Genomic DNA, 25,782 nt, shown 5'->3' with positions numbered 1-25,782 from the left:
TCCTAATTGAATGTTCTATTTGATGTTGCTACCCTGAAACTACACATACGCATGAAGCAAAAGGAAAATATTTAAAATAATTCTGTCTTATATTCTATGTGAACTCAGACTGCATTCCCCTTAATAAATGTACCTCTTGATGTTCAACTGAGGAAGTCTTCAACTTGTTTTTAATTTACCATGTTGCAACTCACTTTATTTGTGTCCTTAATTTCATGCTCTCTGATCTGATGCTAATTTATTCAACAATTATTCTCAACCTGCAGCACACAGATAATGAGACATAAGTGCAACTGAATCGTGTTATTTTTCTGATTGAAGCTGAGGGAGGGAGTCTGAAGTAGCACTTCTATGGATGATGTCATCACGAACCTTCATCTTTCTGGTATCACTGCCCTATGTGCCAGAAACATGGACCTGAATTCAAATTCCTTCTCTGATGTGTTGTTAAATAGGGCATATCATAAATAGTTATATATTCTAGAGAGATTTCATGAGAAATGATGTAAAAAACCCAAAGGCCCTGCCTTAATTGACTTATCCACAGTGCAGTATGCTTTCATGTAATATATACAGTGCCAACTTTTACTATTTAAAGAGATTAAAAAATAAAATAAAAATATCAAATTTTCCCATCACAGCATCTTTAGTTCTTTAAGACTTATTTTTCCATACTCCTGGAAATTATTATCGAAGTTGACTAAAGGAATGTTTCTTTTGAATCTTAAAGTGATTCATAGTTATATTTCTTAATCCAGGATCGAGTACAAATAAGTTTAGTTCTTCTGTAAAATTAATCAATTTAAACAAAATATTAAAGGAACTTTAGAGAAATCTCTCCCTATTTCTTTTTATTTCTACGTCTGAGTAGATGGCACCTTCAATGACAATTAATTATTTACATTGTCAGACAATTCTTGACTTATTTTATAAATTTGTAATTACCTTCAACTATAGTATTTCATTCTATCTTATAAAGTCACTTCGATTTTATTATATATTATACATTATCCTGAGCTATTTCAAGCAATCTTCAAGCAAGTCTTCCTATTTTTGTATTTTCTCACATTAGCCCCTCCATACATACTATCCCAAGGTAGATTTTACTTAATCACTGCTTTCCTCTGATGCTTAATCACCAAACAAGCAAATAAACGAAGCAAAAAACATATACTTTGTTGCTTAACCTGGTATAATTTTGGCCATGACTCACATTCCACTATTTCCTTTCCAGAAAAACTCTACCTAGTTCTTGTTCTGTCCTTTGAAACACTTCATTCAGCCCTAGAATGTCCTCTCCACTTTCTTCAGCTCTACTTGACCTTCAAGATTAATTCAAATGTGGCTTTCTCCATTAGATTGGTGTCATTTATCTTCATTTTCCTTTCTATCCTCAGTGTCTGCCTTGCATACAGTAATCACTAAATAGTGTTGAATAGCTCAGTAAAAGAAAACTTCCCAGTTGTACAAATAGCTCAGTAAAGGAAAGCTTCCTGGTCCTACATTGGAATTTAAGCCTCTAAATGCAGAAGTTTTGTTATCTTGCTCACCTGGTATTCCTAGATCAGTGCTGAGAATGTGTAGCATTTCATATATTTGTTGAATGAATAAATTCTCAGCCAGAGACAATCATATACACTCTAGTTGCATTGCTCTGCACTTTGTCTTGCTATGCATGATATCATAATTATCTCTCTACATGCTTTATCATCCGTACTACAAAATGAGCTTCTTGAAACTGATACATGTTTATAGCCCCCCCCCCCAGTCTCTATCACAGGGCTAGACATGAACGGTATTAAATGAGTAGATGACTTAATGCAGTTTTGTAAACAGTGAAAACTAGCTAGAGTGATATATAGTTTGTATTTTATTGTTAAAACTTTATTCTTTAAAACCACAATTGTTTAGAAAAAAATTAAAATTCATATGAAGGAAATTGCTTGAGAATCTTTTCACAAGATCTTGCATATAACAGTTATTACTACTACAATCATTAACATTACTTTAAAAATTTACTGAGCTTAATTCTCCTTCTATATTATCTCTAATCTGCAAAATAATGTATTTTTTTAGACAAAAGTATTTGTTCTTATTTTACAGATAGGAAAAATTAACTTTAAAGAGATTAAATACCTTACCCAGTATCATAAAACTAGTATATGATAATGCCACATTTTAAAAGAGTTTTACATAACTTCCAAACCCAAGCTCTTAAATAGCGCACATTACCAATCTCATATTTTATCATTCAGTATACACTTGACAAACATTAATTTATTCAAAGATATTAACTGGTCACATAATACATGTCTATCAATATTGATCAGCACGATACAGCAGAGATAAAGAGACTGAGTTCCTGCCTTTATAAAATTTATTTTGGGTGGGGGAGACAGAAATTAAGTGAGTAAATACATTCATGATATATTTAATGAGAAAATAAAGCTAGGTGAAGAAACTAGGGATTGCTTCTACTGAGGGTTAGTGATTTCTATTTTATTTAGTGAAAACCCTCTCTGATAAGGCTTGAATGAAGTGAAGGTGTGGGCTTACAGATATCTAGGAACAGAATGTTATAGAAATAAGGACCCCCAAGTCTCAAATGGAACTTTCATGGGATACTCAAAAATATCAAGGGCATTTTTGCTTCAGTGGAATGAAGGAGAGGAGTCTGGAGGAAGCTAATCTGAAGGTAGAGCAGGAGGATAGATACTGCACACCCTCTTTGGTCCCTATGAAGACCATCTCTTAATCTGATCTTTGTAGCCTTTAGAACCAAGATGTGACGGAGTCTATTATCAATGTTAACAGGATCAGTCAGGCTTCTGTATTAAGTGTAGATGGTAGGAGCCAATGTCCAAGCAGAGAGACCATGGGAAAGCTACTGACATTATTCAGACCTCCTTGTGGATTAGATCAGGGTACTGATCTAGCAAGATGGAGAGTAGTAGTTGCATTCTTAGATATTTTGAAGACAATTACAGTAAGACTTCTTGTGATTCAGATATGGAGTGTGAGAAAAAGGAGTCAACAATAATTATAAATTATTTGTCATTAGTTTCTCAAAGAGAGGAATTGCCATTTACAGGAAAAAGTCTGGGAGGAGCAAGGCTGTGGTTGGTAATCAGTAGTTTAGTTTCGAACCACTTATATTTGAGAAGGATCCAATGACTGATGTTCTGTCTGAAGATGGACTTAAAAATGAAAATGTTTGAAGTATGAGTATGCTTGAATTTTGCATCATCCATTTCATGAAATGAAACAAATTCTATGAACCAGTGACAAACCATGATGGAAATATATTTACAGCTGAAATAGATATAAAAGCCAGCTCATTAATTCAGTACCTGTTTTTATTTGTTAGGACATAAAAAGAGGTTGAAAAAATATATGAAAAATAATTATTAGATATTTACAAGTGCTCTTCCTGATATATAAATCCTGCTCATCTGAAAAAAAAATTATAGAATATAGAAACAAAAACTAATAAATTACTATTTATTAGTAATTACTATAAATTGTTATTACTATAAATAACTGTTTATTAGTGAATGTATTTTTAAAGTATTTTCATTAATAAAACAAAGCTGTCAGATTTCTTAATTCTTGGATTCCCACTTCCTCTGAAAAGTCCATATTTTCTGAATCCAAAAGTAATTATCTACCTTCACTAATGTCAGAACAATTCCAATTCATTTTTAATTTTAGAAATGAGCATCTGATGAAAAAGTTTCTATCAGTGTAAGCAATCTGAAATAAAAGAGGATATTATGGAAAGTTTGGAATTTTTATTTATAGAAACATTTGGTATTTTCATCATCCCATCTCAGGTAATGTATATAGACTTTTGATTTTATCATCTTTCACCAAATTAATATTATATAGTGTTATAAATTATTTTTCCCTAAATTGTTAACCAACAACTAAGGACCATAATGGAATTAAAATATGAGAGCCCCTTTTTTTAAAATTTTACTAATTTATTTTGAGAGAGACAGAGAGAGCTCAAATGGAAGAGGGGCAGAGAGAGAGGGAGAATTCCAAGCAGGCTCCATGAGTGCAGTCAGTGCAGAGAGCCTGATGGAAGGCTCGAACTCACAAAAACGTGAGATCATGTCCTGTACTGAAATCAAGAGTCTTTCCACTTTTTGTTTCTATGGGTTTACTCCTTTAGATACCTCATATAAATATAATCCAAGAGGGGCGCCTGGGTGGCTCAGTCGGTTAAGTGGCCTACTTCGGCTCAGGTCATGATCTCGTGGTCTGTGAGTTCGAGCCCCGCGTCGGGCTCTGTGCTGACTGCTCAGAGCCTGGAGCCTGTTTCAGATTCTGTGTCTCCCTTTCTCTCTGACCCTCCCCCATTCATGCTCTGTCTCTCTCTGTCTCAAAAATAAATAAACGTTAAAAAAAATAACTAAATAGAATCCGAGACCATTTATTTCACCATATAACACTTCAGACCACTCAGAACGTATATAAGCAATAGTCCTATGTAAGGATATATTATTTATTGAGAGAAGCTAAATTCCTACCAGATCTGTCATTAGTAGTTGGATAGTTTATCATGTCATAGTCATGATTACCAAGCTTGTATTAACACAAAAGAGTAAATAGTTGTGAGATTATAAAATAAAATTTAAAATTAGTATTTTGAAATCATAGGCATCTTAGTACGGAGGAAAGTAAAATAGCTTTTATAGTCAAATGGACATAATGCGATTCCCAACTTTGGTTCTTATATATTCGTACTCATCAACCCAAGTTATGTATTCAATCTGTTTTTTAAATCTCACTCTTCTTTTTCTGAAAAGTCTTTTATAATATCACTATTATGGAATTTAATAAAATTAAAAATAACACTGCCCTGTAAAAAGTGAGAATTCAATAAATCCATAAATTGTAGCTCTTTTTATGATTATCAATACTGAATGATTAAAATATAAGATTGGTGAATTCCACAAATAATGTGTTTCTATTACTACTTAGACTCTGGGCTAGGTCTTTGATAAATAATATAAAGTAGTATAAAAACTCCACTCTATGATTAGAATCATGTTTTGACATGCTTTATGAGCTCTTTTTATATAGATTTTTGATAATATGCTTTCAAAATTATTGGCAAATCTACTCTTTGTACTTTGAGCTGGATAATGGAAAATGATTTATACAGTTTTATTGAATTTACAAGGGTTAGAGTAAGCCACATTAATTATTGCTATGTCATTCTTGCAGGCTAGCAGGAACTGAGACAAAACATAGCCAAACTAAATATAATTAGCATTAAAATGACTCAAGCATGAAAAATAATCGAATGGGTCCTGAAGTGTCTTATTCTTGTCAACAAAAGAAGATCATGCTTGTTTGCAAACATTCATTTTAATTGCTTTTCTCCCATTTTCTAAAATGTGAGAAGTATTTTAGTTTCCTATTATATTTCTCAAATAACATTTTTGTTATTGACATTACAACCTACACTGTCATAAATAATTAATCTGACTTTTGGAACTAGGTGATGAGATCTAGGAAATCTTATAGAACAAATGCCAGGTGCCCATTTCCCCAAAATGTAATCATTTATTTTTTTCTTTCCAAATGTATATTTTTCAATGTCAATAAGTCTTCTGATCAGTTCATTCTTTTTAGAGTATACATTTTTCTTCTAAGCTTAGTGAATTTGGATTGAATTTAAGGAACAAATTTACCCAAGAAAAAGATGTTTTTATAAGGGGATTCTATCCAATTTCTACTTGGTAGACCTTGGGTGAGCAGTACTAAATATTTACCACTAACCCATAATGGTAAAAACAGAGTCCAACAAATGAGAGGGTAGATAGAATGAAGAAATTCTAGAAAAAGAGAGTAGAAAGAAACTGAAAGTTTTATAAGTCAGAAGATAGGGAAGATGCTGCAATTATAAAGGTCTTGGGGTAGAGTAGATAATGATAGACAAGAATCAGGGTTTCAGTCTGATGGACAAGACATCTACTTACATGGTATGCGCTGAGAGGTGCCAATGAGGAAAAGCTAATACTATATTCTCTGGATATCTTCTAGAAATTAGTTCTTCCAATTCCAATTATACTATGACAGTTTCCTCATTGGATTTCTGTAAGTGAGAGTCAAAGTCAAAATAAAAGAGCTACCCTGATTGATTCCAGAAAATGGAGGCCTCCTTCTAGTTGGATCAGGGCTAATGTTTAGCAAGTACACACTCTTTGGCTCTATTAGCTGTAAATTTATTGAAATATTTCTATAGTGTTTGATAAAAAGCTGGTGCATAGTTACCCACGTGTCCCCTTTATATACCTACTCAGTTTCATCCCTGGTGACTTCTGAATCCCCGAAATCAGGCAAATGAAGGGATGATGGTCTGGTATAGCAGGACATTCTAGGATACTCCAGCATTGTGGCTGGTGTAACTTCTGACACATAGGTACCTGTGCCAAAGCAGTTATCACATATTTTGGCCATTACCCCTGGGGAAGTATATTAGTTGTGAAGTTTGGGGGAAAAAAAAAAGGGTGGGGGGAGGGAGCTTCGACATTAAAGAAAGGCTAAAATGGGCTCTGAGATGTGAGAATGTGACTAAAAAGGTCCAAAGCAGAATTATGTTTATTTTAAAAGTTGAATTAAAATGGGTGTGGCAATATAATTAAAATAAAGTTAAACTGGAAACACTTCTCTATTCATGAGCTTAGATTACAATTAAAAACTAATTTAAAAAAAATAATCTTTTCTTCTCTTGTGCTGTCACAGGCACTTGCAAATACATTATGAGTTTATTTATTTATTTATTTATTTATTTATTTATTCATTTTACTAAGGTATTGTATGCCCAGTCAGGTTTTAAGAAACTTGTTTCCCAACTCATCTCCTATCACTTCCTAATTGACAAGGCAAAAATCCAGGGCTTTAGCCATATTTGAGCTTGATGGGTTCTTTCATGACAAGATTTCTTGGCACATGTTGCCTCTTCTTCCTGGAATATGTTACCTTTGATTACAGGGGTGTCCCCTTCAGTCTTCAAGGTTCAGATCAAATGATGACTCTCCCTCTCTAGTGTTTGTTCTCTGCATATGTGATGTTTCACCAAACGTAGGCGTCTACAAACGTATGCCAAAGGAATTATTTTAGACAAAATTTTTAAATACTTTTCTAAACATTAAAGAGGAAGAGAGAAATGTGTCTAGATTTGTAATATATTCATCACATTCAATTAAAAGAATATTGCTTCTGAAGTATGTTTTTAAAAAGATAATTATCTGAGTAAGAAATTAGTACTACCTTATTATTCTAAATAGTAACTTTTAAGTGATCTTGACATGAAAAAATCCTTTTTCTTCCTACTTATTTCTTTGTCATATGTAATTGTCTAACTTTCTATAGCTTTATTTGCACTTCTAGATAATGTTGTATGAATAAATATGTAATTTATAATTCTATGGGTTGAATGAATCACTTCTTCAGTAAAATACAGATGTTTTTCTGGAGAATGCTATTATGTTAATTATAATGCATTTTATGATTATTTTTTTTAACATATGAAATTTATTGTCAAATTGGTTTCCATACAACAGCCAGTGCTCATCCCAACATGTTCTGATTGTTTAAGTGTTTCTCTTCATAATACAAAAAGTTAATTAATAGACATCCAAGATAGCAATTTTTCTGACATAAGGTATCCTTTTACTTAACTCAAAATATTTTAAACACAAATATTTTAACACAAATTTAACAAATAATTTAACACAAAATTTAACACAAATGTAACAAATAATTTAAACAAAAAATATTTTAACACAAATTTTATGTAACATGCTTTTACTAAATTAGTAAAGGGGCATGTTTTAAAATATAGTGAGGTCAATGTAGAGTGATAAAACTAACAATCATGTTTTAGATATTTTCTCATATAATAAGGATTTTTGATCTTATATATTTTTTAATGTTTATTTATTTTTGAGAGAGACAGAGAGAGAGAGAGAGCAGGGAGGGGCAGAGAGAGAGGGAGATACAGAATCTGAAGCAGGCTCCAGGCTCTGAGCTGTCAGCACAGAGCCCGACTCATGCTCGAACTCATGGACCATGAGATCATGACCTGAGCTGAAGTCAGACGCTTAACCTACTGAGCCATCCAGGCACCCCGATCTTGTATTTTTTTAAGTTTATCTGTTTATTTTGAGTGAGAGATCATGAGTAGGGGATGAGCAAAAAGAGAGGGAGAGACAGAATCTGAAGCAGACTCCACACTATCAGCACAGAGCCCAGTGAGGGACTCCAATTCAGGAATCATGAGGTCATGACTGGAGCCGAGATCAAGAATTGGTGCTTAACTGACTGAGCCACCCAGGTGCCCCTGATCATGTATTTTTCATCTTGTATCACAGATACATTATATACAAAGTGCCATAATTTTAAGGAAGATAAAATATGATCTATTCTGTTAGTCAACCTATATCCAGCAAGAAATTTAAACCATAGATACATAGGTAAAGTTTATAAAATAACAAAACATCAAATTCTAACTGGCCAGCACTATTCAAAATGACTTGCATAACCATATGACTTGCTGGATACTTACCACAACTCTGTGAAGTAGGTGACATTAATACCCTTATCTTACAGATGAGAAAACTGAGGCACAAAGATAATAAATGATTTGCTCAAGATTGCATAAGTGATTGATCTGGCATTCAAAGCCATGCAGCATGACTTCAGAATCTGTCCAGCTGACCTCTAGGTTGCATTTCTATATCAGACATGAAAGGGGAGGAAACAGTGATTGCTAGAGAAATTTCCAGATAGCAAGAGAAATTAGAACAGTTTTGTTTTAATTTTTAATATTTATTTAAATTAAAGTTAGTTGACATGTAATGTAATAATGATTTCAAGAGTAGAATTTAGTGATTCATCACTTACATATAACACCCAGTGCTCATCTCAACAAGTGCCCTCCTTAATGCCCATCACCCATTTAGCCCATTCCCCCACCCAAAAGCCATAGAACAGAGTTTTGAGGAATGAAAAAAATTTGGGCTGATAGAGAGTGTGTGTGACAGAGAGGAAAAAGGATGTATCCATGAGGAAAGGAGTTATAAGAACATAGAAATAAAGTTAGGAAAATACAGCCTATATTAAAGGGGTCGGATGCAGGACAGATAGACAGGAATTTTTATTCAGAATTGTGGGAAAGATAAATATGTTCACAGTTCTTTGCTGGATGTTATTTGGCATATTATATCATTACCTGTATTAAACTAAAATGCAGCCTTAAACTATTTTTGACAAACTGACTTTAATATTGAAAATTGTGTATTTTTATATCTTAAATGTCAATCTATTATTATTCTTATGATACTTTCCCATTACACTAAGATATCATCATGTCATGAATTTACTTGCTACTCAAAGAGGACATTTTTTAAAAGAATATATATAATTTGGAAGAAGTAATAACTTATGGCAAACGTTTCCTAGATAAGAATGCCAAATCAAAACATTACAGTTCATACCATGTTTTCTTTTCAGGCAAACCCGTGATGATAGTGACAGAGTACATGGAAAATGGCTCTTTAGATACATTTTTAAAGGTAGGTTTGAGACCAACTTAATTATTCAAAGTGTTATTTGTATATTGACTATGATGTTGAAGTTGAAATTGAGTCACTGTAAAGCAGAATTTTGAAATAGAAATTTCGGGGGTCAGAATGTTTATACTCCAGAAATAAACTTTGGTCTGAAAATTGTCCTTTTCAGAAATGTAAACAAATCCAAACTATATGTCCCCATAGTTTTCTTTAAATATATGTTAATTTGCCCCCCAAAAAATGAAAGGGGAGAAAAAGGAAGAAAACAAAGAAAAAGACAGAAGGAAAGAAAAGGAAAAAAAAGAAGCTTTTTTACAAATAGTAAGTTTTTCAGAGTATATAATGTCAGGTAGAACAAGGAAAAAAATGTGTAAAAGGTCTATGCAACTTTTCTGTAGTAATGAAGGGACCCAATAGACTTATAATCCATCTGAGGGTCAGCCACCACTTTTACCAGTGGAATGATTACATGATAATAGATGGTATCACTAATGTTGTCAGATCTTCTGGGTCCCAGGAAAAATATTGTTTTGTTTTTATGTGCAAGTGTCCAAATTTTAATTGTTGGCAACTCATTATATTACTAAATAGCTTGTGCCAGACAATGTAACATGTTTGCAGGCCTGATTAAACCTGTAGGCTGGCAGGTTTTCACATTTAGTGTAGCAACTATTACTACTGATTAGGCGAGGTGATGGGACAATGACTTTCTTGAGGATTATTCCAAGGACCGGTGCATTGAAGAGGACAGCTGTCTACTGATAAGCAAAGTTTTCTTCTAATCTCCAGACTCTACCAGATTCTGTTGTCAAATTTCTTATACGTATCTTCAAGTTCTCTAGTCTCTTAAGATTATATCATTCCTTTATTTCAAATTAATTATTAGTTGGGCCTTATTCCATGTACCTGCAGTGAATTCAGTGCCCTTGACAAAGACAGCAAGCTTCTAAGAAATGCTAACGTTGTCTGGTCATTGCTCAGTGATCTTTCTCCCATCTGTTGTTAAAGAAACTCCTTTGTCTCCTCCAGCCACTTCTTTTTTACTCCAATATGCCTATCCAGCTAACTTATTTTAAAGCACCTCAAAAATGTGCCATGTTCATCTAAGGCAGGTGCTAGGTTGGAGTGATGAACATTCTCCTCTGATTACTGAGAGTAAAGGAATTACAATGCAGAAAAGGGCAACTAAATGAGATTTTTGACAAGAGCTTTCAAAGTCTTGATCTGCTTTGACCAAGCAGAGGACTGGTAAATGTTACAAAATTAACAAAATATTTCATAACTTTTTCCATTTTCCTTCAGCTAGGAATGGCATATGAATTTGGTGATACTATTAATTTGGCGTTTGAAGGAAGATCCTTTCAAATTTTCCCCCAGTAATTATTGCCGCAGGACTAATATTTCTACATCGTTTCTACAGAAAAACGATGGGCAATTCACTGTGATTCAGCTTGTTGGCATGCTGAGAGGCATCGCTGCGGGAATGAAGTACCTTTCCGACATGGGCTACGTGCATAGAGACCTTGCTGCCAGAAACATCTTAATCAACAGTAACCTTGTGTGCAAAGTGTCTGACTTTGGACTTTCCAGGGTGCTGGAAGACGATCCCGAGGCAGCCTACACCACCAGGGTAAGATCTAACAGAATGCATTTCTGAAACACTAGACTAGACATGTTTAATTTTTAAAGGTGTTTAAAGGAAATAGTAAAAAGAACATTCCTTTCCCATAGGAAGACAGAGAGAAAAAGGGATGGTGTAAAAAATGTAATCATTCTACAGGTTGGATAGCAGCAAATTTGTATATTAAACTCAAATAAGTAAAGTATTCACCGTATGGGTCACAAGATTTCATTTTTTTCCCTTACAGATACTGAAAACAAAAACTTTGAGGTCAGAGTGAATACAACGCTTCGAAAATTGTACATACAGAGTTTTAAATGTAAAAGAGAAAGTTAGAGAATTTCCTAACTAAAACAAATAAATATTATATATGTATATATGAATATACAAACATGTATAACATTGGGAAGCTTAAACTCTCTGCACCACGGTGTCCTCATTTGTAAAACAAATACAGAAATGAAATACCTAAGCCTGCCTTTTAAGGACTCACATGGTAGGGAATAAAATAACTATTTCTTCAAAAAGTTTTGATTCACTGGAAGTATTTTAATGCCTAATTACTTTCCTGACATGCTATATTAACTGCTAAGCCCACATTTATGGAAAGTTGGCCACTAACTCATATTGTCATAATTAGCATAAATCAACACCCTTTTCCAGTAAAGTAATTGCTTCCTGAATCGATATGGTATATATCTGACAATTCTTTCTGTGGAAAACTGTGGGTATTGGTGTAAGAGAATTTTTGGAGCATTCTATGTATTGCATGCACCTTTTGAGTTTGAATCCCTTATCATAAACTGTGTTTAATTCTAAATCTTTCAATGTCAAGAAAACATGAAGTTAAATATCCTCAATCTTCCAACTCCTTGTGAAGCTAAAAATTTATCATTGTATCTTTTTCACTATAAGATTTGGTTAACTGTTGTGTCAATACAGAAGGACACTTTTGGCATCTCACATTTTTTTTTAATTTTTTTTAATGTTTATTTATTTTTGGGAGAGAGACAGAGTGCAAGAGCAGGGAGGGGCAGAGAAAGAGGGAGCCACAGAATCTGAAGCAGGCTCCAGGCTCTGAGTTGTGAGCACAGCTCAAGCTCACAAACTGTGAGATCATGACCTGAGCCAAGTTCAGATACTTAACCGACTGAGCCATCCAGGCGCCCCAGTCATCTCACATTCTTAAGACAGATATGTTACACATTGCTTATTTAATTCAATTATTTAAAATTACTTCAAAAAAAAAATTTTTAAAAAGGGGCGCCTGGGTGGCTCAGTCGGTTAAGCATCTGACTTCAGCTCAGGTCACGATCTCGCGGTCCATGAGTTCGAGCCCCGCGTCGGGCTCTGGGCTGATGGCTCAGAGCCTGGAGCCTGCTTCCGATTCTGTGTCTCCCTCTCTCTCTGTCCCTCCCCCGTTCATGCTCTGTCTCTCTCTGTCTCAAAAGTAAATAAAACGTTAAAAATAAAATAAAATAAAATAAAATAAAATAAAATAAAATAAAATTACTTCTACTCGCAGTCTAACGATAAACTCTTTTCATAGATTATAAGGCTTTTTTTTCTCAGCTGCTGCTTTGTGATTCATGGATATTTAGGGACTGTACTATACTGAAGTCCAAGAGTAACTTATCTAAGCAAACAAAGCCTTTTAATGGTTAGCTTAATAAATCAATAAATTAATTGATGGGATATCCCTCCTCTTCTAAAGCTAATTGTCATTTTCATTATTTGCATTAAGTGAAACCTCAATTAAGAATTCCGTTGGGATTACTGTTACACTTAATAAACTTGGCCTAAGCAAGAAGGAGTTTATAGACAAATCCATTCCCAGTATGATTGGTTGAAATCTTAGTTAAATGCATAAAACAGATTTGTCAAGGTGTGTGTTAATGTATCATGCTGGGGGCCGGGGTGGGGGGGGAAGCGAGGAGAGGGGAGGCAGAGATCCCAAGACCTTCAAGACTTACTTCTTTGAAATGGGTCATAATAGCAGTTTATGGAAAATCCGTATATTGAGAGATGAGAAGGTAAGGGAACTTCAGATAATAGCGATGTCAAATATGATGGTCAGAGGACCAGGAGAAAAGTTCTAGGCTGAAGTTTAAAGTAATTGACAATCTACAATTTTGAGAGGAATAGTATAGTTAGTTATAGAATATAACTAATTCTGTAATTATATCGTTATAGAATATCACAGTGACACACGGCCAAGCCTAATGATATAATCTTACCTATGAATATTTAATTAACAAAAGTATGTATCAGGAAAGTCTTTTTAAAGTGGTGTTACCATATATCTAAGGAACAAATAATTTAAACATAGATTGAATAGTTCAAATTAACTTCAGCTCACAGAACAACTTCAAATGTTACATGAAACTGTTATTTCCTTAAGTTCCATTTTTTCCCTACTGTATGAATTAAATCATTCCCTCTCTGCAAAATGGGAAGGCATAAGTTAATCTTTTCTGCAAGAAAATATTCAAATCCTGTACCCTCCCCCTTTAATATATTTTTGCTTATGGATGAAATGTTTGGTTTCCTAAGTTTGCTGGAAGGATATAAAAGTGTTTATTTTGTGAACTAAGAGGAAATCTACCAAACCAATTTTTTTTTACCATGAAAAAACTCCAAACTTGATATCATGTCATAAATTTTTCCCCGCAATCTAATTTCAATAATTTTTAATTTGGTTAAATTAAGTGAGATACCTATCTCTTAGGTAAAAACAAAAACAGCATGTAACAGAAAAAACACCAAAATATGTTGGCAGAAAATAAGAGAAATCAAGTCTAAAAGAAATTGCACAATGTCGGGGGGAAATATAATTATATCTGATTTTCATGTTTGTCTTACTGTTAAACTTCTCAGGGTTGCATTCAGCAATCAAGACTTTCCATTTATAATTCCTATGTTAAAGAAAGGAAGAAAAAAACTACCCTGGGATTTTAAGTCCTTTACTCTCTGTTAGAAAGTCATGAAAGTTTACCTTATTGATTTGCTTGACTGCCTGCTTTCCCCTCTTTGAGTTGCTATCCTGATACTGTAATTGAGATGTGGGTCCTGTATGTGTTCCAGTAGTCAAATAGAATTTAAACCAGAAACCTTCCGGACAGCCAATTAGTAGTCAGTCTACAAGTGCTTACGGGCTGAGGTATGTGAAAAGAGACTGCATGCTGTCAAACAGATTCACTTAAAAATGCTACATCTCTTTCTAGATCTTTCTAGTGAGGCAGCAATATCCCCAAATGTGCTTGAAGTATGTGGGAATTCTTGTATTCTTTTTCAATTTTAGGGAGGCAAAATTCCAATCAGATGGACGGCCCCAGAAGCTATAGCTTTCCGAAAGTTTACCTCTGCCAGTGATGTCTGGAGCTATGGAATCGTGATGTGGGAGGTTGTGTCTTATGGGGAGAGACCCTATTGGGAGATGACCAATCAAGACGTAAGTATGGAACTACCCTCCCTCGAGTTTAGAATGAAATGTTTTGTTCTCTGAGTTGGAAGAAAGAATCTTTTTTCATTTCTCAAAATGACAGTTGCTTAAAAAAATGAAATACTTTGCTTACCCTCTGATCTGTTTTATTGTTGTTGAAATAGCCTTTATGCAGAAACTCAAAATGAGTTAGTACAAAAGAAAGTAAGTTACTGTTACATAAAAGCTTAGTCCCTTGCCAGACAGTTTTAGCTGTACTATAGTGATGGGTTCACTCATTTTATGTCAGTATTATTTTCAAAGATGAAGAAGAAGCCATCAGAGAATGAATACTGACAGCCACGTTTTCATGATTTGCATTTGATAAAGACAGCTAATACTCCAAACTGAAAGGATGAATGATATTGATGTAATAGTGGATGCTTTTAGGGGATAAAAATAATAATCTATGTTTTTTTTAATTTAAAAAAAATGTAAGAAGAGTTGGACTGTCTAATATGGAGTAAAACAGATTTTTTTCTTACATGGAAAAATAATTCACACTTAGAATAATAGAATCCTAAAATTAAAGTAACTATGAAAGATTCTTCTATTCAAGTTCAGAATATTTATTATGTGATGCCTGACACGTGGCTCTTTGGTCTTTGCTTTTGTAATTTTCCATTGTTACTATTCAATACAGCCTTCCCATTTTGGATCACGTTGAAATTTGATATTTTCCCTTCAAATAACAACAACTGTAAAAGCAGCTAACATATATTGAACCCTAACTATGTGCCACATACTGTCTTAAGTGCTTCGTCAACTGTCTTGTTACTTCTTTATAAAACCAGTATATGGAGCAATCTTAACTCAACAGCATACTGATTTAAAACATTTATTTTTTTCCTCCAATTATTTCTTTCATCCATGCTCTGTAAAATCTACCACTCCTATGCCTTCAGGGGTTATTAGACAGATCCTACAGCTCTTCAGCCTCATTTTGTTGAAACAACAGTCCCATGCCAGTAATTAAGATTCAATTTCAGATATAAAAATTCAAGTCCAGTCTAAATCAAAGCCAATGCCATATCCATTTCAAAGTGTTTTCCACAACCACAAGGCCAGCCTGACCCTCGGTACCTAGAGAAGGAAGAATGGTCCCATTTTTGCTCCTCTTCCTCCTTTGGCAAAGTTTGTATCTAGATTTTTCAGAATTGCCCTTGATGGGTATGTAGAAAAGAAAGGGCAAGATTTTTTTTTTTTTTTGCTAGTTGTTGATGCCTCCCACAGGTCAAATACCCAAACGTTGGTTCTCTAGTGAAGTATGTGTCGGAGCTCTTGAAAGGACCCCTGGGGACGGTCACCAGAGGAGGAGGGTGTCTTATGCCAACTTACTTCCAGGGTTCACCTCACTTGCTGTCTGCTCCCAATCTCACAGTCTCTTGCTGTCCAGTGCACATGTGTACTTCACCTGAGAGGGAAACCTATTCTGGTTGGATGCTCTGCCATTGTTCCCTTTTTGGACTACTGTTGTAGACTGCTCCAGCCAGCCTGCCTTCTTCCAATATCTCCTGGTGAGATGTCAAGGTCACACGTTGGCTTTTCTAAGACTTATTTCATAGCATTCTTCTCTGATAAGTAACAGTAAATTGGGCTTAATGCATTCCCACCCCCTAACAAGCCTATGGCAAGGCAGTGAACCCTTTTTGTAGTTATCTAAAATTGCTACAATCGGTTTTCTTTGTGTCCTACTCACTTGGTTTAGGGGAAGGAGTGCTGGCTTATGTTTCTCTAAATTTGGGAGAACATAGTATCTATTCACTTCAGCTTTACAATTTTAGGGCTAGTGCTGTTAAAAAAAAACTGTATCATTGAATTCCTATTGTGCATCTCTCATCAGAGACATGCTATTGTAATTCTTGTTTTGCAGTTAAGAAACTGAATTTAGAGAGATTAAATGACTTTCTTAAGGTCACAAAAAAATAATAAAAGTAGCACCAGAAATTTCACCATGATTCTCTAAAATTGTGTACCAAACTACCACACTATCTCCAATTAAATCAATGTCTGCTTCTTCCCTTCCATTTTCAACCAATGATCCTAGATCAGCCATCTGGATGAATATAAAATCTTCAACTGAAATTCAACTCTGGATTTTTATAACCTGAAGGAAGACCAGACCTGTTTGCTACTTACTTTTCTCCAGATAAATGCCAAATGCTAACTTGAACTACCGAGCACTTCACAGTTGGCTTCTAACTTTTCTTAAGACTTATTTTAATGCCATTCTGTCCTTTAATTGTTGTGAAAGTATTTTATTCTGCCATGCCAAGGAAAACATTGGTCCCTTATTTACCTAGTTAACTTCTTTTCAATTCTCATTCTGTAACTCAGAATTATTAGTCCTTCCCAACTAGTGTATGATATGTGTAGCATTGTTATCTACATTATTGGCAATTTTATGTGATATAGTTGCATCTGTCACAAATAAAATTATAGACCAGAGTAGAACATGATGGTATGTAAATGCTCATAGTTTTTGTTGATCGTGACTGGGCTTGCTCATGTTGGCAGTGGTGTTGGTTGCTCTATACTGGCATACTGTGGCTCTAATCCACGTGACCTTTATCTTCCTCTGGAGACCAGTAGACTAGTGTAGATGTGAGCTCATCTGTCAAGTGACTGAAGGGCAAGAATGATCCCTATTGCATCTCATCCAGTAGCGTAAAATTACATTGGCCAATCCAATAATCAGGCCAGTTGCAGTGGCCAATCCCATATTTAGGGCAATCACACTGCCTATTGTGAATGGACAATATAAAATTACACTAAGAGGGACATAGAAACAAGGAAGTATGAAGGATTTGAGACACGTTTTTTTTTTTCTTTCTGATTTTAGCCATTTGAGAGTTTTGATACACTCTCAGATAACTTTAATTCAAACTATTTAGAAAATAAAAGGGAGTGCTGATATAATATTCTCAGGAAATTATAATAAAAACTAATATTTTGGCTTTGACTAGGTTTACCAAGAATCTAGATAAGGTTTAAAGTAAATGATTATAAAATTTCAGATCTTTCTGTCTGCTTTTAATAAATTGTAGAATAGATGCTATGTATTTTCGAAGCAGGTTCACAATTGTTAGTAGCATTTAGCTTCTACATATAGCACTAAGTTTGATTTCCTCAATTGCTATCCAAATTTGTATTTAAGAAACATGACAGATCTGTATTTGAACACCATGATCACTGAATATTTCTTTGGAAACAAACTCTCAGAGAACAAAATAGAAGTACTGATTTGGTGTTTTGAATGATATATCCCATAATCTCTACATTCCAGATACTATCTACTTCTTAAAGGCTTTGCATCATGAAAATATTACACTGCCAAGACATGCAGAATATTCTAAATCTCCCAGAGGAGATCTTCCACCATGTCAAGGGGACAGAATGCTGCAGTGGGTTTATTTTGATTTAGGATTGCCTCTGTCATCACAGAGAAAAAACATAACAGCACATCATAAAAATAAACCAGAATGATGAAGATAATTTTAATACCAGACCGTGAACTCTGATTCAAGCTTAGGAAGCTAAGATAATATCTTGAGGTCAGTAGAGGCTTCTTTATTGATAGGAAACATTTTAAATGGCAACATTTTTCTGAACTTAAAATCCAGACCCAAATAAAAAGAGACTTAATTGCATTGCATTTTTATACTTAGTAACAGTGTTTTACTCTTGCATTTATTGGGAAATATATGAATATGTACACTACACTAAGCACATAGATTACAAAATGTTTTAGAAACTCATTTATCTGTTTTTCAGTCTTCTTATGTTAGAATTACTTTTGTTCTTTGTTCTTTTTTTGACTGTTTTCTATTACTATTTCTGCTGGCCTAGATCTTACTCTAAGGCAGGAAGAATTTTTGACCCCAAAAGGATATCAGCCTACTTTGTACGGGGCGTGCCTCTCGTCCTCCTTCTATTCTTTGTTGTAATTTCTGATGGGACAAAAAAAGATACACATATCTTATATTTCTGAAATATTTTATGGTAAAACAAAAATAATATTTTATGATAACACACAGCATGTTATAATTAAAGTGTGAGGAACTTAGGTCCCATATAAATACTGAAAATTACCAAGATTTGACAGTGAACAAATTATTTGACTTAATAGCCTTAGTATAATAATATCTACAATGAGTGTATTTGAAAAATATTGGTCTTTGAAGATAATATTAGTCTTGCAAGGATAATGGTGCCTGCTCTGAGAGAAAAGCAATTATTTTAGTGACTGGTAACCTCATTTCAACTCTTATCCCTTTGGAGTAAGCGATACATAAAGAAATATCCATATTCAGTTCAAAAGTCCTGTACCTTTCTATTTAACAACAACAGCAAAAACAAAAACCAAAAATCTTGAACTAAAAGCCAGTCATTTTGGAATCTATAACTCTTGGTCAATTTCAATGATTACGAAGGGAATGGACTTGAATAGAGGATTTTTAAGATGTCTTTAATCTCTGGAATGCTACTGATCTAAGATTGATGTACTAAGAAAAAGATATACTGTATATATCTTTAATAATATTGGAAACAGAAAATAAATCCTACGAAAAAAATGGGTATATCCAGAACTATTTCTTTGGTATCTGAGATTATTTCCAAGAATATATTCTTAAACTCCAGTCACTTCTGAAAAGCCTCATATCTCACAGTAACAAAATGACTCATGTGTGAGATTTCAAGTAAATACCTAGCAACATAGGCGCTCACACCTTAGTTAAACTTAATTCATCAAAACACACTGCTGATGCTCAAATTCCACCTACAAAATTCCTGCCACTCAGTTATCCAACTTACATTTTTACATCTCCTGTGATGAAGAATGCACTCCTTTCCAAAATAGCACATTTTAATTGTAGATATTTTTTTTTCTTGTGGAGCAAGAAATCTGATTCCATGGAGTGAGATCTATAACTCTCCCAAATTATTTAGTTGGAAGGTAGTTGTTTCTAGTTCCAATGGTGAGACTCAGCATCAGGATGGGAAGATCACAGGTTTGCTTGCCGGAGAGACTTGCCTGTAAATCTTACCACTGCTACTTCTTGGTTGTGTAAACACAGGCAATTACTTAACCTTCTGGAGTCTCGTACATTTCATCTATGAAATGCATATAATAGTTACTATCTTACAAATATATGATGATGATGAATATAGATATTATATGTACAATTTGTGTTGTAGTGCTTATGATATAATGCCTGTGCTAGTCTAGGTCCTGCAAGAAACCTATTCCAAGAAGGAATTAGATATACATTAGTATTATTAAGGAGAAATTCTTGTAAGGAAGAGGAATGCGGGACAGCTGGGAGAGATGTCAGACTGTGAAAACATTGTCTGTCATAGGGGTCACATAGAAATGAGCCTATCTTATTATCACTGCCATGCTCAATAATTGACTGGAAGTAACCTTTGCAAAGCCTGGCTTTGGTGTAAATGTGATGATGGTTTTAGAAAGTTTAGGGTTAAGGGTTGTTGATTAATTAGCATCCAGCAGGTAAAGATCTGAGAGACAAATTTTCATGATTTCCATGCTCTTCACCTTTTGCAGCACGGACCTACTTCCCCACACAGGTTCCAGGAGCATCTGTTTCATGATTCTATGGGTTTTTCTATCTAAGTGGAAACTCAGAAGAGGCAGGTTATGAACTGAACTGTAGTCCCTGTGGTTTCAGTTGATCTCAGGACCTCACCTGGTCCTTTGCCTCTCCTTCCTTCACTATCCATTCTGGATTCCCCTCATTTATCAATATGGCAGGTCATGGTGGCTGAACTAGTAGCCTGGATCCATCTTTCATTCTTGGGGGTTAGCCGTTTCAGGCCACAGTTATTACAAAAGAGTAACAAGAAGTCCCAAGTGTATCACCTAGGGTTCGCAGTATTTTTCCCTGCCCCAACTGTGCGAAAGCAGCTTAAATGCCTTATGGATGAATTTATGACGTACTATGTGCAGTGGTTGCTGGTACCACCCTTGTACCAGCTAGCAGATTTTCAGAATGAGATCATGTTGACAGTTTGCAATCGACCTGGAGGGAGTTTTTATACCATATAAACAAGTAAACAATACAATATGTCCTCCCCACCAAGGAGAGCCTGTTGTTAAATATTTACCAGTACATCACTGAGTATTTGATACTCACACATTCTTCACTAGGAAGTGGGTGCCCTCATTGAGTGATATGCTGTGTGGGATTCAGTGTTTGTGGATCAAGTATTGCAAAGCTTGTAATGGTGGTTGAGGCTCTGTGGGCAGCAAAAGCAAATCGTACCCAGAATAGGTATATGTACCTGAAAGGATGAAGCCACTGACCCTTACATGACAAAATGGGCCCAGTGAAGTCAACTGGCCACCAAGTGAATAGTGCCATATCGGGTGCTCAGTATTGAAGTTTTATGTATTAAGAGAAGCAGCATTTTTAAAATTGTGTTTAGACGACTGATTTACATGTCAATGCCAAGAAAATGCGTAGCTTATAATAACATTTCAGATGTAGCCCATATGAACAGGTGCCAGATAATCTGTAAAACTTCTGGTTGTCTGTTTCTTTTTTCTCTTTCTTTCCTTTGTTTATCTCGACTGTCTACCTTAACAAATGTAATGGTAATAAGAAAGTCAATGGAGATTATGATTCATTTAGCTATACATTATAAACTGTGTAATAAAATGAATAGCCTGAATTGCACTTTGATATATTTCAAGCATTTCACAAACCACCAGAGCACTAATACATTCATTTCTCCCCCAAACTATGAAGGGAGTGTAGTTAAAAATGAAAAACAAAATTCAATATGTCGGAATATAAAATCTCAAGTTATAGTTTAAATATATTTTGAAGATAAATTCTAAAGATGAATTTAGAATTAAATTAAATGACCTAATTTCCTGGACCAAGTACTGAGGTTAACTTAGAGACATGGTATTATATTTTTATTTATAAATTTGCCTGAAAATAAAGTTGATTAAGTAATATAGTCTAGAAATTACATCTCAAATCAAATAACTCATAAAATTCCTTTAAAACTAGTGGCTTGGTTTCATTTACTCATTTCACACTCACATGTGAAGACTAGCTACTCAGTGAAAGAAAGACAATATTTTTAAAAGCATAGGTGTTAAAGAAAAAAGAGAGCTTATTGGTAGCAGCTTTGGGGAAAATTCATTATGAAACAAGTCAGGTTTTAAATAAGTAAAAATCACTGTTCTCACTGCATACTGAAATATTTCGTGACAAACTGTATTAGGGCATTTTATTTTGGTACTCACGTTATTAAAGATGACTGCTATTGCTGTTATCATCAGCAATGGGAAGTCTTCTAATAAGCAAACTAATACATAAATGAACTTTTATTAATATATAATTATAAATAGTACTTTTTATTCTTTCACTATCTATTCTTTTATTGATCACCAGTGAGAATAAATGTTTTCTCAAAATTTATTTAGCATTTTTTTCTTTTGCATATTTTTGATTAATATCTGTTCCTCATGAATCTGTTGTTTTATCATGTTATTTCTCAATATGCATCCACTTTTAACACGTTAAAGAGGCTAACCATATGTTTTAGTTTTTGTAATAATTTCTACCATGGTTTGCCATTTAATTTTTTATGCTGTTTTGAGTTAACTAAAGTGGTAAGTGACTCTCAGGAGTTTCACTCATAGTTATTCAGTTATTTGACCATTTATTTTTTGGAGTCCTTGAGTCCTTGAAGTGCCTGAACTTAACTATTTGTGCTTGTCAGGAACTTTTATTTCATGCCCTTCCTGGGTAGATATATACCACACCTGACTTCAAGCTATAACCAAGTCATGATGACTCTCACATTTACATTTTCATCTCAAATATCTCCTGTACCCTAACCAGATTCCTGCCAAGTGTCATCTGGGTGTTCCCCATGCACTCCAAACAAAACAAGCCCCAAATTATACTTGACAACATTCTCTCCCCCCATGAATGTGTTTAGCTAAAGTAAATAGTAACAACCATCCAGTGTGATAGGTTTGAACTTAAACACTTTCTCTCTACCTGCTACCTCTAGGCCATAAAGTTCCCTTAAATATACCATTTCATCTTCTTTCTATGTGCTCCTGCTTTTGTGCAGGTGCCATTTTCTTTACCATTGAGAGACTGTTTCGTTCCAATCTTGCAAGATTTTTTTTTGTAAATTTCCTATTCTAATCATCATTTATATTTTTTCATTTGTCAAATCAAATCTAAAGTCTTTCTCAAAAAATGTAATTAATAGTTAAGGAAATATCCACAACAGGAATTTGAGAACTATGTTTATTATTATTGATTTGGGGATCACTTAAATATTTGAATTTTCTAGAATAAAACCTGCATTATGTTCAGAAGCATAAATGAATTTCTTCTTAGTTAGACATTTTGATGGCAGCAGCAACATTATGAATGTTTTTGATGAAACAATTTCGCAATTAGACAATACTCACATGTGTGGTTTTATTTAAAATCGATGATGTTTGTAATGCCTGTGCTACTTATGCAGTCATTCCAAATTCCTGACAGAAATCAGTAGATGATAATAAACAGCCAGACTCTGACATTATTAAATGATACATGAGACAGTTATGCTAATTTAGCCTTTGACTTATCCATCATTTACCCTCCAAAAGTCTCTTTTGAAGTAAAATTGCAGTTCTATTGCTTTAAAAAACGTGGATCTGCCCATAATTTTTCATTACAAAGACATTAACTTTTCAGAGAAATCACTAAAAAACTCTAATCCCTATTTGGTTCCAGAATGCAAGGATAAATAAATAAAACATGAACATTATTTTTATGTCAGTTAATGTTACAAATCACCCTTCATCAAGATTTTATGTAAAAATGATTACCACTTATTTTCTTTATAATATGTGAAGAAAATATCTTTTTACATTGTGATAACATATTTACTTTTTGTTATTGTTGTTTTATTTTGCAGCAAATAGAAGTAATCAGAGATTTGAGAGAGAACGATGCTGGTTATCAGTGCAAGAGTAAGACTAAGACAGAATGAAAGTTGGATAGTAGGAAATTTCTCGAGCTATTCTGTACTGTTTGTGGTGTTGAGTATGGCTCTGTTTTGCTTTACGCAGGTGATTAAAGCAGTGGAGGAAGGCTACCGTCTGCCAAGCCCCATGGACTGTCCTGCTGCTCTCTACCAGTTAATGCTGGATTGCTGGCAGAAAGACCGAAATAGCAGGCCCAAGTTTGATGAAATTGTCAACATGTTGGATAAGCTGATACGTAACCCAAGTAGCTTGAAGACTCTGGTTAATGCATCGAGCAGGTAAAAAGCCAGACCTGAGAGCTTTTCCTAATGTAGCTGATTCAACTTGATGCCATGAATATTAAATCAATAACATCATTTCAGTACACACGTTAATCTATGGATCTGTATGACACTAATTTATTTAAATACAGTTTTTGCGTAATATTACTCTCTTACAATGAAATATAAATAATCAAATTGAAAGTATCTATGCCTAATCTACCAGTGTAAATGCCAGTTTCAGTAAAATGTTAACTACAGCCAAGTTCAGATAACATTATAAAAAACTCAAATGTGTGTATTTTCATGTGTTTTGGATCTCACATTAGTGTGATGGGTCAAAATAAAATTATAAGATCATAGAGATAGCCAAGTGAGCACTGATAGACTTAAACCAGAGATATCTAACAATAATTACTCTTTGGTTTCTTTATAATAGACTTTAGTGTCTGCCATATTTTATAAACAATGACAACTCCTTTAGAGATTCTTTGCTCCCATCTGGTTGTACACAGATATTTGGTGAATCACTTACTGTACAATTGGAACAAAACTTAAAACTGATAAATGAATAAATTTGTGTGAACAAATGAGCATTTTTACTTCTTTATTTCTAATTTTTTTTAAGTTTATTTGTTTATGTAGAGAGAGAGAGAGCGAGAGAGAGAGAAGGAGAGGGAGAGGGAGAAGGAGGGAGAGAATCCCTAGCAGACTCTGTGCTATTAGTGAAGAGCCTGATGACCCAGGGCTCAATCTTACCAACCCTGAGATCATGACCTCAACCCAAACCAAGAGTCAGACACTTATGCGACTGAGCCACCAGGCGCCCCACAAATGAATACTTAAAACAATTTTTCTGAATGCACATGAATATACTTAAACAATGTTACATATTTGTAAAACATGTTTTTCTCTTTGATGTGATAAATTACAGAATTATCCTCACAAAAAATAAATCAGTTTGACTCTGTACTTAAGAAAAATTGCCAGAATGTTATTTTCACTATATTTGAGTCAGATCTTTATTTTTACAAGAAGTGTAACCAAATTGGCCTCCTATTAGCATGAACTAAATGAGAAACAATCTGTTGATAAAGTTACATAAGTTCTATGATTCTGACATAACATTTGTTTATTAGGCAAAAAGTCATTTTTAAATACAAATGAAGAATGAAACTTCAACTTCTGTTCAAGCATCATTAACTTTCTGTAGTAGCAACTGGAGAATTTATCTTCTTAGTGAATATTCCTTATGTTGCTACTGAAATATCTGCCTTTAAGTTATTTATTGTCATGTAAAAATGTAAGCATTTCTTTCATCTACTTATTTGAATTATGTTGTCTAAAGGGACCTAAAGAAAAGAAATTATAAAGAGACATTTTGATGATCTAAATTGTGTTAGTTTATATTGATATCATTATAGATGAAGAACAGTTTAAGAGTCTCCAAATTTTTTTCTTTTTGTGTGTGTGTGCAATATATAGAATCATCTTGCTAGGTTTCATTTAAACAGATTTGGCTGAAGACTATAGCACTTACTAGACATTTTTATTCGGTCATCTACAAATCCTAATTCTAGAAGATGTTAGCTCCTGGTCATTGTCTTAACCTGTATTTATTCTCACCCATGTCACAAAGCTTGGTGATTTCAGTAGCCATGTAGATGATGTTTGAATATCTCTCATTTTTGGTCTCTAGCCTACCATGAACTCTCCTTCTCAGCGTCATGTTCTAGATTTTGCTGTTACTAAAAATCACAACTCCTCCATAATGTCAACTTCAAGATCCTACTCTCCAA

General features: G+C 34.2%; 1 protein-coding gene across 9 annotated transcripts in view; it reads left to right on the top strand.

Annotated features, from left to right (window-relative positions):
• EPHA5 (EPH receptor A5) overlaps window positions 1–25,782 on the top strand; it is a 342,710-nt gene that overhangs the window by 305,167 nt on the left and 11,761 nt on the right. For all 9 annotated transcript variants that reach the window (XM_060654963.3, XM_060654961.3, XM_078446064.2 and 6 more), the window contains 4 exons: window positions 9,532–9,593; window positions 11,011–11,220; window positions 14,513–14,662; window positions 23,808–24,001. In XM_060654963.3, coding sequence (XP_060510946.2) covers window positions 9,532–9,593; window positions 11,011–11,220; window positions 14,513–14,662; window positions 23,808–24,001 — 616 coding nt within the window. The remainder of the gene's footprint in view (window positions 1–9,531; window positions 9,594–11,010; window positions 11,221–14,512; window positions 14,663–23,807; window positions 24,002–25,782) is intronic.

This window comes from Panthera onca, chromosome B1, assembly GCF_046562875.1.
Source record: "Panthera onca isolate mPanOnc1 chromosome B1, mPanOnc1 haplotype 2, whole genome shotgun sequence".
Classification (NCBI taxonomy): domain Eukaryota; kingdom Metazoa; phylum Chordata; class Mammalia; order Carnivora; family Felidae; genus Panthera; species Panthera onca.
The sequence above is the reverse complement of the archived record's forward strand: the minus strand, read 5'-3'. Positions and strand labels throughout refer to the sequence as shown.